The sequence below is a fragment of the Oncorhynchus gorbuscha genome, linkage group LG18, assembly GCF_021184085.1.
Source record: "Oncorhynchus gorbuscha isolate QuinsamMale2020 ecotype Even-year linkage group LG18, OgorEven_v1.0, whole genome shotgun sequence".
NCBI classification, from domain to species: Eukaryota; Metazoa; Chordata; class Actinopteri; order Salmoniformes; family Salmonidae; genus Oncorhynchus; species Oncorhynchus gorbuscha.
The window spans coordinates 61,990,445-62,009,079 of NC_060190.1; the positions used below are offsets into that span (position 1 = coordinate 61,990,445).

Here is an 18,635-nt window from a genome sequence, read left to right on the forward strand (position 1 = left end):
CCTCTCTGTCAACTGAATTAGGATGGACACCTGCATCTTTGTAGTGATTGGGTGAATTGATACACCATCCAAAGTGTAAATAATAACTTTACCTTGCACAAAGGGATATTCAATGTCTATTTTATTTATTTATTAACCATCTACCAACAAGTGCCCTTTGCGAGGCATTGGAAAACCTACCTGGTCTTTGTAGTTGAATCTGTGTTTGAAATTCACTGTTCGACTGAGGGACCTTACAAATAATTATATGTGTGGGGTACAGAGATGAGGTAGTTAATCAATAATCATGCTAAACACTATTATTGCACACGGAGTCCATGCAACTTATTATGTTACTTGTTAAGCACATTTTTAGTCCTGAACATATTTAGGCTTGCCATAAGAAAGGGTTTGAATACTTATTGACTCAAGACATTTCAGCTTTTCATTTTTTATTAATTTGTAAACATTTCTCTAAACATAATTCCACTTTGACATTATGAGGTATTCTTTGTAGGCCAGTGACCCAAAATAATCTCAATTTAATCCATTTTAAATTCAGGCTGTAACAAAACACATTGTGTAAAAAGTCAAGGAGTGTGAATACTGTATGCTTGAATTCTCCTGTGAAATTTCCATTACATCTTGGTAATATATATAATAATAATATATGCCATTTAGCAGACGCTTTTATCCAAAGCGACTTACAGTCATGTGTGCATACATTCTATGAATGGGTGGTCCCGGGAATCGAACCCACTACCCTGGCGTTACAAGCGCCATGCTCTACCAACTGAGCTACAGAGGGTAATATTCATATTTACACTTATGCAATGAATGGCATCATTTGAACATAGTAAACATGAGGCATTTCTTATTAGAAAGAATCCTGTCTGTCAAGTGGTTGTTGTTAAAAAATATATATTTCACAAATATCAGTGTGATGGTAATGGGTCCAACATGAGCAATGCATTTCTGTCTCATTAATGATCCGATTAAATACGGAGAAGGGAACATTGGAACACCAACGGATGACATCCAACATTGATGAACCAATCTGATTCACAAAGTAGCCTGCGTATGTCATACATCAAGAGATGATTGCTATTCCCTGCCATTTTCAAGACATTGTGTGCTTTGTCTGTGTCGCACAACCATGGAATCGATCATACGTTATTTGTCTTTGTTCGTTTGTTCGTTGTATTTCTAAAAATAAATCACTTTCAGCTGTCCTATTTTGCCTGGGGATCTTAAATTTATAGCCTGGGGATCTTAAATCTATAGCCTATCTCATTGCATTATACAACCATCACCTCAACGGGTCATGGTAGAGTCAGCTACTGTATTGTGTTCAGCTGTGCTCAGTCCACTGTCCACTGTGCTCAGTCCACTGTGTTCAGTCCATTGATTTAGCTTTCAACTTTCAGTTTCAGATTAAACAATTACCTCCTAACTGTACATTGACACCTGTACATTGCCCAAAATGATGTTATTTACCTATCACAATACTCTGTTCATATGTATTTGATAAAGCAAGTTTGTCATAAAAATAATAGAATTGGTAGAAGATATTGAGAAAATAACAATTTGTTGGAGATATTTAGGACAATAAAGATTCGATACAAGGGTGTTAGACAGTGTGAAATGTAATGTTACAAATATTCTGAAAATGTTTGTTTTATATGATTTTTTTCTTTCATTATATCACATACTCTAACAAAACCATACAAATGAAACCGAATGTAATGAATACATCTCGTTAAACACTATCTATCAGTCAGTGCTACACTCCCCATGTTCTCACTTCTCCACTGGTTTTGTTTTCATGCGGTAGTCATGATTGTTATCACAGCATGGAAATACACCTCTTTGGAATTGCAATGAGATACATTAGTGGAGCCTAAATACAAAGTAAATCTAAAACACTGTGTTTAAAGGCACTTATGAGAGCTAGCTAGTCTTACTTTACTATGTTGACGATTAGATTTGTTTAGGGTTAATTAAGCCGTCTATAATAACCTTTGTGAACGTGCAATCATTGGTATTTAGAAATTACTATTGCATTTTAGCAAATAACGGTGATTATTAGTTTAATTTGTATTTCTAATCAAATATATTCTATGCAGCAGGTTTTAATGGAATAGCTTTCAACCATAATGTGTTAGTCATCCCTTTTACACGCTTACTTTTGTAAGGTGGCTGGTGAGTGAGTGAGTGAGTGAGTGAGTGAGTGAGTGAGTGAGTGAGTGAGTGAGTGAGTGAGTGAGTGAGTGAGTGAGTGAGTGAGTGAGTGAGTGAGTGAGTGAGTGAGTGAGTGAGTGGTGAGTGAGTGAGTGAGTGAGTGAGTGAGTGAGTGAGTGAGTGAGTGAGTGAGTGAGACCAACAGACAGAGAGACACAGACAGAAAGAGAGAGAGAACATTACGAACGTACATGTGTGTACTGCAGTATGTGTGGTTTGATTTTTAATACAGCTTTGATTCCACTACCCAGGACTTCTTCCTGAAGGAACAGACTGACAATGTAGTCTGTTTGTCAGGAAGCTGGATAATGATGGATGGTGTGAATGCTTTATCAGAAAAGGTCAAAGCTGAGACCTGAGACAGCTGCCACACTGGAGAAATAACAGATCGCAGGACACTGGGCTCAACACACACCCTACTGCTCAAAGGCTTTTAATGCACCAGTCTTCCAGTGTTATGAAGTGGGACTGGACTAGATTCATTGAGCGTCCTTAATTCAGGATATTGAAACATGATAAGAACCTCATTCTCTTTTAGATTATAATGTGCTGTGCATGATCATTTTCAAAACATCTCAGAGAATGGACCATGGTATGGTAAAATAACAGTTCCAGAATATTATATGAAACAAAAATAGAACTGTTTGGTCATAATGACCATCGTTATGTTTGGAGGAAAAATGGGGAGGCTTGCAAGCCGAAGAATCCCATCCCAACTGTGAAGCACGGGGGTGGCAGCATCATGTTGTGGGGTTCCTTTGCTGCAGGAGGGACTGGTGCACTTCACAAAATAGATGGCATCATGAGGTTGGGAAATTATGTGGATATATTGAAGCAACAATTCAAAACATCAGTCAGGAAGTTAAAACTTGGTTGCAAATGGGTCTTCCAAATGGACAATGACCCCAAGCATACTTCCAAAGTTGTGGCAAATTGGGACAACAAAGTCAAGGTATTGGAGTGGCCATCACAAAGCCCTGACCTCAATCCTATAGAAAATGTGTTGGCAGAACTGAAAAAAATGTGTTCGAGCAAGGAGACCTACAAACCTGACTCAGTTACACCAGCTCTGTCAGTAGAAATTAGCTAAAATTCACCCAACTTATTGTGGGAAGCTTGTGGAAGGCTACCCGAAACATTTGACCCAAGTTAAACAATTTAAAGGCAATGCTACCAAATACTAATTGAGTGTATGTAAACTTCTGACCCAATGGGAATGTGTGATGAAAAAAATCAAAGCTGACATAAATCATTCTCTCTACTATTATTCTGACATTTCACATTCTTAAAATAAAGTGGTGATCCTAACCTAACTGACCTAAAACAGGTAATGTTTACTTGGATTAAATGTCAGGAATTGTGATAAACTGAGTTTAAACGTCCGACTTCGACTGTATGTATCTTTCTTCATACTGAACCAATTTGCCTCAAGGACCCAAAAGTTCCATTAGTATAGATTTCCCTCAATCTTGGTAATTTTGGATAACCTTTGATAAACGTATTTTCATTCAAACTTAATCTCCAAATTCAGTATTTATGCTCATGGTACATCGATTAACTTCGTTTGAGAAGAGCTAAGGCATTGGTTAGGAGATGGCTGAGTTATTCATACATCAGTAAATCTGATATTATGTGTCCATTAAAATATTTTGTAAATCCACTTCACAATGGTCTCCACTCTAAATGTTTTAGCATCATCAAAGGGGATCCCGAGTGGCGCAGCAGTCTAATGCACTGCATCTCAGTGCTAGGGTTAGGGTTAGTACAAACTGGCTCTTATGGTTAGGGTTAGCACAAACTGGCCCTCTAGGCAGAGTTCCTCTGTCCAGTGTCTGTGTTCTTTTGCCCATCGTAATCTTTTATTTTTATTGGCCAGTCTGAGATATGGCTTTTTCTTTGCAACTCTGCCAGCATCCCGGAGTTGCCTCTTCACTGTTGACATTGAGACTGGAGTTTTGCGGGTACTATTTAATGAAGCTGCCATTTGAGAAGTTGTGAGGCATCTGTTTCTCAAACTAGACACTCTAATGTACTTGTCCTCTTGCTCAGTTGTGCACCGGGGCCTCCCACTCCTCTTTCTATTCTGGTTAGTGCCAGTTTACGCTGTTCTGTGAAGGGGGTAGTACACAGCGTTGTACAAGATCTTCAGTTTCTTGGCAATTTCTCTCATGGAATAGCCTTCTATTTCTCAGAACAAGAATAGACTGACGTGTTTCAGAGGAAAGTACTTTGTTTCTGGGCCTTTTGAGCCTGTAATCAAACCCACATGCTGATGCTCCAGATAATCAACTAGTCGAAAGAAGGCCAGTTTAATTGCTTCTTTAATCAGCACAACAGTTTTCAGCTCTGCTAACATAATTGCAAAAGAGTTTTCTAATGATCAACTAGCCTTTTAAAATTATAAAATTGGATTAGCTAACACAACGTCACATTGGAACACAGGAGTGATGGTTGCTGATAATGTGCCTCTGTACGCCTATGTAGATATTCCATTATCAATCAGCCGTTTCCAGCTACAAATAGTTATTTACAACATAAACAATGTCTACACTGTATTTCTGATCAATTTGATGTTATTTTAATGGACAAAAACAGTGCTTTTCTTTCAAAAACAAGGACATTTCTAAGTGACACCATACTTTTGAACAATAGTGTATGTTGATTTTACTGTGTATATATCATGTAACCAGCTCAATGGTTGGATGTTAAAATTCATGCCATGAGATTTAGAACATCTCTGAATCATCATTAGCCTTATCTCTATGTTCAAATGTACACGTGCAACAAGGTTTCTTAACATTGTCAGTAGGCCTATTTACATATTTGTACACAGCTCCCAGTCTATATTCATTTTCAGAGTTTAAAAAAACAAACAGATGTGCTATAACATTTTGTTGTGTATGACATGCACAAAAATAATTAGCATTTTTCCCCTAAGATATAGATGATCTTAGAATGACCTGTATACGGAATATGCTCTTTATATTAACAGTTGAAGTCGGAAGTTTACATACGCCTTAACAAAATACATTTCAACTCAGTTTATCACAATTCCTGACATTTATTCCTAGTAACAATTCCCTGTCTTAGGTCAGTTAGGATCACCACTTTATTTTAAGAATGTGAAATGTCAGAATAATAGTAGAGAGAATTATTTATTTCAGCTTTTATTTCTTTCATCACATTCCCAGTGGGTCAAATGTATGCATACACTCAATTAGTATTCGGTAGCATTGCCATTAAATTGTTTAACTTGGGTCAAATGTTTCGGGTAGCCTTCCACAAGCTTCCCATAATGAGTTGGGTGAATTTTGGCCCATTCCTACTGACAGAGCTGGTGTAACTGAGTCAGGTTTGTAGGCCTCATTGCTCACACATGCTTTTTCAGTTCAGCCAACAAATTTTCTATAGGATTGAGGTTAGGGCTTTGTGATGGCCTCTCCAATACCTTGACTTTGTTGTATTTAAGCAATTTTGCCACAATTTTGGAAGTATGCTTGGGGTCATTGTCCATTTGGAAGACCCATGTGTGACCAAGCTTTAACTTCCTGACCGATGTCTTGAGATGTTGCTTCATTGTATCAACATAATTTTCCTCCCTCGTGATGCCATCTATTTTGTGAAGTAGACCAGTCCCTCCTGCAGCAAAGCACTCCCACAACATGATGCTGCCACCCCGGGGGTTCACGGTTGGGATGGTGCTCTTCGGCTTGCAAGCCTCCCCATTTTTCCTCCAAACATAACAATGGTCATTATGACCAAACAGTTCTATTTTTGTTTCATCAGACCAGAGGACATTTCTCCAAAAAGTACGATCTTTGTCCCCATGTGCAGTTGCAAACCGTAGTCTGGCTTTTTCATGGCGGTTTTGGAGCAGTGGCTTCTTCCTTGCTGAGCGGCCTTTCAGATTGTCGATGTAGGACTCGTTTAACTGTGTATATAGATACTTGTGGACCTATTTCTTCCAGCATCTTCACAGGGTCCTTTTCTGTTGTTCTTGGATTGATTTGCACTTTTTGCACAAAAGTACGTTCATCTCTAAGAGACAGAACACATCTCCTTTCTGAGTGGTATGATGGCTGCGTGGTCCTATGGTGTTTATACTTGCGTACTATTGTTTGTACAGATTTACGTGGTACCTTCAGGCAGGGCGGCAGGGTAGCCTAGTGGTTAGAGCATTGGACTAGTAACCAAAAGGTTGCAAGTTTGAATCCCTGAGCTGACAAGGTACAAATCTGTCGTTCTGCACCTGAACAGGCAGTTAACCCACTGTTCCTAGGCCGTCATTGAAAATAAGAATTTGTTCTTAACTGACTTGCCTAATAACATAAAGGTTAAAAAAACATGGAAATTGCTCCCAAGGATGAACCAGACTTGTGGAGGTCTACAATTCTCTTTCTGAGGTCTGGCTGATTTCTTTTGATTTTCCCATGTCAAGCAAAGAGGCTTTGAGTTTGAAGGTTGGCCTTGAAATACATCCACAGGTACACCTCCAATTGACTCAATGATGTCAATTAGCCTATCAGAAGCTTCTAAAGCCATGACATAATTTTATGGAATTTTCCAAGCTGTTTTAAAGGAACAGTCAGGTTAGTGTGTGTAAACTTCTGTCCCACTGGAATTGTGATACAGTGAATTATAAGTGAAATAATCGGTCTGTAAACAATTGTTGAGAAAAATTACTTGTGTCATGCAGAAAGTAGATGTCCTAATCAACTTGCCAAAACTATAGTTTGTTAAACAAGAAATTTGTGGAGTGGTTGAAAAATGAGTTTTAATGGCTCCAACCTAAGTGTATGTAAACTTCCGACATCAACTGTATACATCAAGCTCTATCAGCCCGAGAGAGCGCTGTGCCACTTGTTTCATCTGGACTCGGAAAGGCTCTTAAAACTGATGTACAAGGAGCTGACCACAGTGGCTTCTTCTTGTATGGAGTCCTTCATGTCCGACTGGCTAACACACACCGCCATGAGTCTCTTGGGGAGCTTCCCGCTGAAGAGCAGGTAGATGCAGGGGTTTGCACAGCTGTTCAGACTTGCCAGAAGCATCAGGATAGAGAAAGTTGCAGCTGAAATCAATATTAAAACACAGAATATTCTTATCAAGTAGCAGCATCCTGATTCAATGTAATTCTATACATTTTAGCATAGGCCTACCCCAATAGAAGATAAATAAATTAAACCTACGTTGAAAAGTTTTAATTCGGGCATTAAAACATTTGACAATATGATTGAATTCTAGTAGAATTGTAAGTTTTTCTGAATATTGAAGAGCACTTACTCTCAGTGGGTGCTTGGACATCCCAGACAGACCACAGCTGGACAGTGAAGAAAGGAGTCCAACAGATAATGTAGACAAGAACAATAACCACAGTCATCTTCACGGTCTTAATCCTGGCTTTGGACACTCCAGCAACACTACTGGTCCTGGAGTGCAGAGGTTTGGTGACAATTTCCGATGCTTGATGTGTTTTCATGTTAAAGTTTATTTGAACAGCTCGGCAAATACGCACCTGGCAAACGATAACAGTTAAGATTGGCAACACAAATATCACCAGAGTGGTCCAGGTCACGTAAGCTTTTAGTCCCCAAGGTTTGATAAAGTCAGCCCAGCAGTCATAGACACCAGGCGCAATTTGAACTCGGGAGAAGATGAACAGTTGAGGGATACTGCCGAAGAGGGACACGGACCATGCAACGCACACAGGCACGTTCCAGCTCGCTCTGCGCCTTTGGAAAGTCACCATGGGGTTACAGATAGCTTGGTAGCGATCAATGGTCATCACTACAATCATGTAAGTGGAGGCAAACATGCCAACGACCTGCATGTATTTCACCAGGCGGCAAATTATGTCAGGACCAATGAATCTGTCCGTTACATCCCACATCAGCTGCGGACAAACTTGGAAAAAGGTGACCACCAGGTCTGCCAGGCAAAGGTGAAAAACAAAGACGCGCATCCTCGACAGCTGCTTCCTCCGCTTCCACAGCACCAATAGCAGTACAAAGTTTAACATTGCGGCACTGAAAAATATGATGCTCAAAAGGGCTATTTCAACTCGAGCCAAGCGCTCATCACGAGGCACATCTTCTGCCAATTCAGTTTCCAAACTTATATTACTATTATTTGAAGTAAAGAAAGTCATAATTTCGCTACAAAATAACACAATTTTAAGATAAAAACTCAAATAATTCGGTCCTTAATTAAGCTAATGTTCACGAAATAGTTCAAATATAACCTATCAACTGCACAACATATCACAATAATCAAAATCTGCCTTGGAAAATGTATGCAACTGAAATACAAATTTCCTTATGAAAATGTACACATAATTAACAGACTAAAGACGTTAACTGATCTACAGCAATTGTTTAAAGGATAGACCTAGAAAGCGTCTTGACGCGCGAAAACTTTGGAGGTGGATGTCACCAAGTGCGTGCAACGATGTGAATAGAGGAGAGTCGGCAGCAGCAAATTATTTATATATATTAGATGCGCAGCAGGAGGGAGGGGCTATGCTTCTGCGTCTTTACAATAACACCTTCTATACATTTTATAAATAAATTATACATCTGGATAGGTTATACCGGTACTCAGGATTCACTGCAAAAGGCATAAAGTGGCATGCAATAGTACAACATGATAGGACTAATAGGCATCACACAGTAAGCAGCATATATATATATATATATATATATAAATATCAAAAATAAGTAGAATACCATTTGTATTTTAGTTCAAGTAAAGCTTGTGCTTTATTATGTGTCACTTAAATATCATCCTTTCAAAGTTAGGCTATAGTTTAACCTTTTACACACCATCTGCTTTATCTATGAAACATTAATTAAATAGACTAAATATTTAAGATAAAACACACAAAGAAAACACACTATACACAAGCTGATTTCACCCTCAAGCCATTTGATGAGTTGTCAAAAAAAAACAAAAAAAATGAAATTCCTGGAGTCATGTTTTTTCCCAGCCCATGAAATACAGATTTATTCAGTTCACTATATTGGTCAAAGAAGACCGTCTTTCTGAGATATGATTATAGGGCATTTAAAACAATTCCACATGGCTCATTAGCCTTTCATTGCTCAAATCTCTCCAATCACCATTGAGAATTGGCAAAATATCCAGTTTTCCACTTAATCGTATTGACTGAATCCCAACTAAAATCCCAACAGCAGACTGGCCAATCTCAAAGGAATTGCAGGGCAGGAAATGTACAAAATAATAGTTCTGATATCAATAATGCCACAGATGTTGAGACACTGCAGTGGCTTAGGTTGATTACAAACTTTCTTCATAGGACAGCGGTGCAGCTGAGAGCATAATACCCAAACTCTAAGTGCTGCACTGGGATAAATTAGTTAAACACAGTAAATATGATTCAGTCCTTGTGGGGTTTCTTTCTCATTCTCATATTCAACACTGTGTATGAGGGGCTAACACCTGATACATTACATTACATTTAAGTCATTTAGCAGACGCTCTTATCCAGAGCGACTTACAAATTGGATACACACTGGAATTATGTCTTGTTAACATGACAAAGCAGCTCGTCTTTGTCCATCTGGTAACGGCTCCTTTTCCACACGTCTCGTAGGTTCTGTAAGGTAGTACCGATCTCCTTGCCAGAGGTGATGCCCATCTTCCTCAAGTCATGCCCACTCACTGGGAAGCGAGGAATGGACCATCTGCTCATCTCTGCCAGTAACTTGTCCTCTCCCTGGTACTTGAGCAGTTCACATACTTTACTCTGAGCATCCACCTCCCGACTCTGCAGACAAGACACATAGAAAGTATCTATCAGACCATGTGGTTCTGTCAGATTGGGCATCATACACTCAGTTCCAAAAAGGACACCATCTTGACAGTCTTAATTTAAATACAGTAAGTGTTATTACATCAACTCATTTTGACTGTGCTTACATCGATGATGAAGTCAGTGTAGGGCTTCAGGCTGTCTGGATCATCCTGGGACTTATGGAGGTCCTGTCTGTGTTTGACCAGGAACAGACCCAGGTTCTTCTCCTCCCTGGAGACCTTCAGCCTCAGGTCCATCTTCTCCACATCCTGGGAGCAGCGGAACAGGGCCGACAGAACAGTCACGGGCTTGGGAGAATGGTCCTTCACATGCTGCCAGATCCGCTTCATCTCCTCCACATCGCCCTCTGCAGGCAAACCTTGGAATAAAAGTATAACACAACTGCAATTACAATAACATCTAAAAATAGCTATGCTCTAGCTGAGAACATTTCTAGTGGTCTGTCACCGGGATGCCCTAAATATAGTGCTTTGAGGTATGCTTTATGTAGTTGGTTGCATGGTTACTGTAATTGGTTGCATGACTCCCCATAACATTATTCTTAGCAAACAGGGCTTTCTCCCTCACCTATGTACTGAGCCAGGCCCAGCTCATACATGACCTTTAGTAGGTGGGCAGCATGGTTACCCACCACCAACTTCTTCAGCTCAACCCAGATGCGCTCCCCTGATATGGCTGCCAGGCCACGGGCGTTTTCCCTGATGGCCTCCAAGGTGGCAGGGTCATGTTCCGCTGCCTTTACTGACACCCGACCATAAAACCTGGGGGCAGACCGGGGGATATACACAAGTAAGGACAGAAATAACATGCAGAAACCCTCACATACTAAAGTTTAATTTGTTAATAGCCATAGCCAAGTCCAACAAACACCTGCCCCATTTACACCCCAGACAAGTCTAGATTACCTGAAGTATCGTAGTATCCTCAAGTAGTCCTCCTGAATCCTTTGCTCAGCACAGCCAACAAACTGAACCTTTCGGTTCTTCAGGTCCTCATATCCTTGGAAGTAATCATATAGGGTCCCATCTAACCCTGTTTGGTCAGAAATCAAATAAGACATGTTTTATCCCCCCTTCTAATGTCAAGTTTGGCATTCATTTCAGAAGGGGTGAAAATATACTATAAACACACCTAAAAACATGGAGTTGATGGTGAGGTCTCTACGCTCCGCATCTTTTTGCCAGTCTGTTGTGAACTCTACCTCTGCATGACGTCCATCCGTCTCAACATCTACACGCAGTGTGGTCACTTCAAAGTTTTCATTGTGAAGCTAGAGATGAAAACACAAATGTCATGTGTTTTAAAGCAACAAACACACAGGCCTACTGTACAGCAGAATTCAAGCTACATTGACTTTTAACACTTCACCCCATCGTAACAAAATCAGACTGTAGAAAGAAATGTAGTGTAAGAGAACATTTCAGCATCCAAAATGTGAGACTGATGTGATCTGGAATATTTGTGTATAGCTGGTCAAACTGCACATCAATCTTGGGTACTCTTACTCGAGCAGTGATGGTCCCATGCTTCTCCCCTTTATTGTTGATCATCCTGATCCCTGCATTCTGGAACATGCTCTTCATCTCCTCTGGTGTTGCTGTGGTCGCAAAGTCCACATCCTCTGGCCGCTCCCCAGACAAGAGGTCCCTCACAGCACCCCCTGCTATCCTCAGCTCAAACTTGTGCTTCTCAAAGATCTCTATGGAGAAATACAGTGGGGCAAAAAAGGATTTAGTCAGCCACCAATTGTGCAAGTTCTCCCACTTATAAAGATGAGAGAGGCCTGTAATTTTCATCATAGGTACACTTCAAATATGACAGACAAAATGAGAAAAGAAATCCAGAAAATCACTTTGTAGGATTTTTAGTTAATTTATTTGCAAATTATGGTGGAAAATAAGTATTTGGTCACCTACAAACAAGCAAGATTTCTGTCTCTCACAGACAGGCTCCTCTGTCCTCCACTCGTTACCTGTATTAATGGCACATGTTTGAACTTGTTATCAGTATAAAAGACACCTGTCCACAACCTCAAACAGTCACACTCCAAACTCCACTATGGCCAAGACCAAAGAGCTGTCAAAGGACACCAGAAACAAAATTGTAGTAGCTTGGTTTGAAAAAAATCAACTGTGGGAGCAATTATTAGGAAATGGAAGACATACAAGACCACTGATAATCTCCCTCGATCTGGGGCTCCACACAAGATCTCATCCCGTGGGGTCAAAATGATAACAAAAAGCAAAAATGAGCAAAAATCCCAGAACCAAACGGGGGGACCTAGTGAATGACCTGCAGAGAGCTGGGTAACAAAGTAACAAAGCCTACCATCAGTAACAAACTACGCCGCCAGGGACTCAAATCCTGCAGTGTCAAACGTGTCCCCCTGCTTAAGCCAGTACATGTCCAGGCCCGTCTGAAGTTTTCTAGACATCCTTTGGATGATCCAGAAGAAGATTGGAAGAGTGTCATATGGTCAGATGAAACCAAAATATGACCTTTTAGTAAACTCAACTCGTCGTGTTTGGAGGACAAAGAATGCTGAGTTGCATCCAAAGAACACCATGCCTACTGTGAAGCATGGGGATGGAAACATCATGCTTTGGGCTGTTTTTCTGCAAAGGGACCAGGACGACTGATCCGTGTAAAGGAAAGAATGAATGGGGCCATGTATGGTGAGATTTTGAGTGAAAACCTCCTTCCATCAGCAAGGGCATTGAAGATGAAACGTGGCTGGGTCTTTCAGCATGACAATGATCCCAAACACACCACCCGGGCAACGAAGGAGTGGCTTCGTAAGAAGCATTTCAAGGTCCTGGAGTGGCCTAGCCAGTCTCCAGATTTCAACCCCATAGAAAATATTTGGAGGGAGTTGAAAGTCCATGTTGCCCAGCAACAGCCCCAAAACATCACTGCTCTAGAGGAGATCTGCATGGGGGAATGGGCCAAAATACCAGCAACAGTGTGTTAAAACCTTGTAAAGACTTACTGAAAACTTTTGACCTCTGTCATTGCCAACAAAGGGTATATAATTGAGAAACTTTTGTTATTGACCAAATACTTATTTTCCACCATAATTTGCAAATAAATTCATTAAAAATCCTACAATGTGCTTTTCTGGATTTTTTCTCTCCTCATTTTGTCTTTCATAGTTGAAGTGTACCTATGATGGAAATTACAGGCCTCATCTTTTTAAGTGGGAGAACTTGCACAATTGGTGGCTGACTAAATACTTTTTTTGCCCCACTGTACAGGGCTCCCTTGTGAAAGCGTTCTCTCAATGTCCCGGTTTAAATAAAGGTTCATCATTTTACAAATCACTAAGTAGAGAAATGGGTTATTTTTAAACTCCTGAGGATAAACTTATTATGAGCAGTTCCCATCTTCCACTTTCTGCTTGTGAGGTTAAGTGCCACTGATCTAGACTTTGATGTAGCCAAATTGGTTGGTAGCAAAAATGTACCTGCTCTCACCTGCTATGCCATTCAGTCCATCGCTGAATAAGGACTTGAACTCTGTAGTCTTCAGCTGCATGGTGAAGAGACTTCTGGCACTCCAAGTGAGACGAACTCTGCTAATCACCACAGGATTCAGGATTCTCCCCCACATCTAGATACTGTCGTTGAGCAGAGCAAGTCAATGTTAGCTATAGCTAGCTGTGGTTAGCTAGCTAACGTTAACTATTGATGTGCAATTGCAGTGAATTAACTTGTGGGGGTTGCCACACACATTCAGCTAGTTTAGAGACCAAACAACTATCGTAATATTATCATTACAGCTAGTAGCTGGTTAGCACAGAAATTGGATTCCATGTTCCACTAGCTATTGCTAGATAATTTAGCAAACTGAAGCGAGCATATTGGCTCTTGTAAGCGACATATATTTAAAAAGTACATCTGGTAAAGTACAATTGTATCATCATGGAGCTGGCTATTAATCTCATATGGACAGACCTGCAATAAAATATGAATAATTTCCCTTCTTTGGGGATGTTAGTAGAAACATTATTCTCGTTCCATACTTTTTCTGCTACAGCAGGAAGTGTACTTACTTTCACCACAGGAAGTCGCTGACTGTGACCAATAAGAGTGTGAATCGTCATAAAAGGGGTGGGGTACAGAAGAAACAACGCGCGATTTCATTCGAATAATTTTTTTAATTACTGTTACTTTGTTGCAATTTATTTGACACTTTTGGCCTCAGTCACTTTGTTACTACAGTTGCGCAATGTCCAGCAGCGTAGAACATTTTCCTAAACTAAGTACTAATTCCACTTGGCAGCTCATTTTGACTGAGCGAGAGAGAGATGAAAATACTGTAAATATATGTATGGTTGATAACTATTTTAAATAGATTCAATAGATTACTCTAAAATCAATTAACTGTTATCAGATAGATTATAAAACGCATTTTCAGCACGCTAGATAAATGACTCCGTAGCCTCTGATCAGACCATTCATTGATCTATGGGTTCTACAGGGTGGTACTTCGAAAGCTATCGCGAGAAACTGAACATTTTTTATTTAGTGACTGTTGAATCTGATCTTCTGTTTGCTGTAGCCTACAACAAGCCGAGTCATTATATTATACACTCTTCACACAGTAGCCACATGGCTAGGGTAGAACTCACACCGCTGAAACCCTGGGACGATTTCTTCCCAGGTTCTGACCGATTTGCTAAACCAGACGCGAGAGATTTACCTAGATGGAACAACAGGGTTGTCAACAACTTGCTTTATTATCAGACAAACTATTTTGTAATGGCTATCATTGTTTTCCTTATTGTGGGGTAAGTAGCATGAGACACTGTCCACAATTTGTATCGAGAACATAACATATCTGGTGTGTCATACTACACTCAGGTTAAAATGGGCTGGGTGATATATTAAATGTGCAGAAATCACTCAGCCATTTCCTGTTTGCTAAAATTTTAATAGTTTGCCTAATTTCAGTTTATGTAATTAAACAAGCAATGTATAGTGTCGAGAATCATTGTACCTTCAAAACTGCAGTACAATATATTTTCAATACCAGGAAATAGTATCTTCAGCTGTTTGGAGCTGAAAAAAGTTACAGCTTTAAGTGTTGGGAAATCTGATTTACTGTAGTTCACCATCACTACTTATAACAGTTAACATCAATTAAAACTACAATATTGGATTCGTTTATCAGCTAAATGACAGCCGCTCCTTGTTTTGGGACACATTGTTAGGTTATTCTTGTTTGTGTGTGCGTGTATGAACAATGGAGTATAATTTGGGATATGATGATAGGGTAAAACAGTTGTCCTATTGAGCTGAGCCATTTATAAGTTCTTAAAGAATAATTTTATCAATGGCCATTAAACAGATTCTCAGATCCCAGATTGCACCTTTAACTAATGCCTGAGATTAAAGTTGGGTCTCATTAGCTAATTATGGATGCAGGGACTCACTTTAAAGTCTAAACATAGGAGCTGCCCATAGCAGCTGTTATGGCACTATGTGGCTACCATGCATGATGTTGATGTTTCTCCAAACGTCACTCTGTAGGTACTGGTCCTCTATTGCCAAAGACGTAGCACCCATCTGGGTGATGCAATGGCTGCTGAAAAGCACACAAAAAGCCACCACATCTTGGCAGTGGTTAATCTCTGGATGCAGCATGCAGTCCTTGTTGTGGTTATTCCCAACAGATGAAAGCCGGGACTGCATTATTTAAAATCAAATAGCTATCTATTGCAAATGCAATGCTTTTCTTTGTATGTTATCACATTAACATTTAATTTATTTAATTTCACAATGCTTTTAGAAAATTAGTATAAACCCTTGCTAGTGTCTAATTCGTTATTCTTTTTCTAGAATTGCTCAGATTTACAATGTGTAATTTCACAAATGGTGGTATCCTGTCATGACTGCATAACTAACAATTGATCACCAAATCACTATAGGGGAAGGGTTTTTACTTTAAAAATGTGGATTCAGTTTTTCAAAAAAATTGTCATCTTTTGGCTAGGCCTACTTGGTTATGATGACACACCGCTGCTATGGTAGTCAACTACTAGGCCCCTAATCCCTGCTCATTTATCAGCTGCTGTTCTAGATCACAGGGATATGAGAAACAGCTGTCATTATTCACTGGAGGTTGGGCAAAGTTCACTATTGGAGTCGGAAGACATAACGTCCAGGAGTCATATTATCTTAAACAACACTCTCGAATGAAGTTTGAGGCAAACCATTGGAAATTATAATATTCCTAACATTGCACCATAGGGCTATGTCAAAACTACTTGCTGTGTAAATGTCCCACTCATCCTTCAGTGGGTTATTCTTTTGTAGATTCACTTCTGTAACATGTCATCATAATCTTTGAAATTGCTCTCATTGTGGTTGTTAATGAAACATATTTTGTATAAATATTTGCATTTTGGCTAAAAAAAAAGTCACATTGATGTGTTGACAACCTATCACCACTAGATGGTAGACATGACTACATGAAATATCAAGTGTTCCACCCACCCAGTCCTCTCATTATGCTGTGGTATGTGTTTCCCTGCAGGTTTCTCAACCCTATGGGGATGTTCATGGGCATGGCAGTGGTGTCGCTGGTCTTCCTGGGCTCAGTGTGGGCTGGAGAGAATAAGGCCATGATCAAAGACTTTAAGAGGCAGAACCCCACATTATTTGTCATGGCAGTGATGGTAGCCAGCTACTTTCTTATGTCGCTCTTCGATGGTGTCATGGTCTTCATGTTTGGGATCACATTTCCTATTCTCTGTAAGTTTAACGGTTTGGTATTAAATGTTTCTTTAAGTTACACCACAATTATGCCATTGGTAAATAAATAGGCAAACTTGAGTTGAAGTTAATCCAATTTGAAAATATCACTGGAGGTATTACTTACATTGGTGTTTTTACATTAGTGCAAAGTAAGGGTATTAATCTGCTTCTATATATTTTGACTTCAGTGATCTTTGTACACGCCTCACTTCGACTTCGCAACATAAAGAATAAACTGGAGAATAAGATAGAGGGGGCGGGGCTGAAGAAGTCACCAATGGGTATTCTACTGGAGGCGCTGGGCCAGCAGGAAGAGAGCCTGCAGAAGATCCAGGAGTTCCTTGAGGGGAAACCAAAGGAAGGATGAACTCTACACAGAAAACCAACATCACACACGCCACAGTCCCTGTTGTCATAGCTCCCCTATCACATCCCTGGCCTCTGATTAATGGGAACGCGTTCCTTTGCACACCCCCTTTAATGTGCAGTCTCAATGCATTCAATCAATGTTGGATAGAAATCATTGTAATACATGTTTGAACATTTCAGCTACAAACCGTACAGCCTATCTCGCATGCAGGTATATGTGTGTTTGTTGGTTTAGTCTAGAGAACATGTGTTGAAAACCAAAGCTTTAATTTTACTTCAGAATATTTGTTACTCCACCAAGAACTTGTCAGAACCCTTCTTTCAAGTAGTGATGACAGCATCTCGATACTGGCTCACATCCTTGCTATGCAATGTTGCAAACAAGTTGCAAATTACTATTCCTTGTTGAATGTATTTGTGTGTGTAGGTGGGCAAATGTTTCCAAATCCCACATGCAATATTTACACAACCTGTTCATGCTTTGTGACCTTTGTAAATATAACAAGAGTGAAAACATTGTGGTGTTAAAAGCACATCTGTGACCTGACAGATTGAGGTCACTTGGTTTGAAAAAATAAACAAACAGAACTATGTTTTATTGTTCCATGAATGAATTCAGTTCTCGCGAATGAAGCGGTAGTGAATTAGGTGTTTTAAACGCTTTGGATTCTCTCTCTGAAGTGTATACAAACATTGTCATGTGAAAATTCTGATTTGTGGAGAGTAGAACTTTACTACCTTTATTTCTAAGCTTTACTACTTTTTTGGTTACCGTCTTCAAAGGATCTAAATGATTTAATTTATGCTTAATTATTTTCAATTAAGAGAATCTGACAGGCTTTCCTATGAGAGGCTGTGAAAATCACTGTGGATGATTAATTATTGTGTAAAATAAATATATCACTGCCAAATTATTCTGAAGGCAAGAGAGTATCAAGTGTTTTATTTTGTACAGGGTGTTTTTCCTCACTAAATTCAAAGGTGTATTTAACTACAACATTGGATGGAAAGTAGCCCTACATTTTACTCTAAAATAAGAACCAAGCCAATTCTTTGTGTCCTGGTGCATATGAGAGAGATGTAGAACTTTAATGTGGTGTATTTCATAATCGCATCAAATGGTCTTTAAACAAGTATATGATTTAGAACTTCAAAGTAATAAGGGGTACTAACCTATGTCCATCAACATTCACTCAGCACCTCACACTATCTAATCTCCATAGTACCTCCCAGGTTATGGATGACCTAACTTCTCCCTCCTCCCCACTAGTCCCAATGCTAATCAATAGGCTGCAGTAGATTATAGTGAAGAGCAGAGTACTGCACAGTCAGTGACAGAGTGGATTCATCTGCAGTCACTCGCTTCCCAACCCCTAAACCTTCTCTGGATTGCGGTGTCAGCTACTACAACCAGGCTCACATTGTAAATGTATTACAAATCCCAAAGTGGGCTC

The 18,635-nt window shown here is 39.7% G+C and overlaps 3 protein-coding genes across 6 annotated transcripts; 1 reads left to right on the forward strand and 2 right to left on the reverse strand.

The window, feature by feature from the left end:
* Positions 1–6,979: 6,979 nt before the first annotated feature.
* Positions 6,980–8,368, reverse strand: avpr2b.1 (arginine vasopressin receptor 2b, tandem duplicate, 1). Its single transcript, XM_046311274.1, has 2 exons — positions 7,504–8,368; positions 6,980–7,291 (listed from the first exon to the last, which is right to left on the reverse strand). The coding sequence occupies exons 1-2, from the start codon at positions 8,366–8,368 to the stop codon at positions 7,086–7,088; spliced, it is 1,071 nt and encodes a 356-aa protein (XP_046167230.1). The 3' UTR covers positions 6,980–7,085.
* Positions 8,369–8,959: 591 nt separating this feature from the next.
* trnt1 (tRNA nucleotidyl transferase, CCA-adding, 1) lies at positions 8,960–14,129 on the reverse strand. 4 transcript variants are annotated; one of them, XM_046311271.1, is made up of 9 exons: positions 14,106–14,128; positions 13,528–13,670; positions 11,560–11,753; positions 11,186–11,324; positions 10,960–11,086; positions 10,622–10,815; positions 10,159–10,412; positions 9,749–10,006; positions 8,960–9,685 (listed from the first exon to the last, which is right to left on the reverse strand). In XM_046311271.1, exons 2-8 carry the CDS (start codon positions 13,661–13,663, stop codon positions 9,758–9,760), a joined length of 1,293 nt encoding a protein of 430 aa, XP_046167227.1. In that variant the 5' UTR covers positions 13,664–13,670; positions 14,106–14,128; the 3' UTR covers positions 8,960–9,685; positions 9,749–9,757. The 4 variants fall into 4 exon arrangements, with proteins under 4 accessions (XP_046167227.1, XP_046167225.1, XP_046167226.1 ...); XM_046311269.1 differs by having other exon boundaries at positions 8,960–10,006; positions 14,106–14,129; XM_046311270.1 differs by having other exon boundaries at positions 8,960–10,006; positions 14,008–14,109.
* Positions 14,130–14,484: 355 nt separating this feature from the next.
* Positions 14,485–18,107, forward strand: LOC124003196 (PRA1 family protein 3-like). Its single transcript, XM_046311275.1, has 3 exons — positions 14,485–14,843; positions 16,592–16,809; positions 17,001–18,107. The coding sequence occupies exons 1-3, from the start codon at positions 14,521–14,523 to the stop codon at positions 17,177–17,179; spliced, it is 720 nt and encodes a 239-aa protein (XP_046167231.1). The 5' UTR covers positions 14,485–14,520; the 3' UTR covers positions 17,180–18,107.
* Positions 18,108–18,635: the final 528 nt, after the last annotated feature.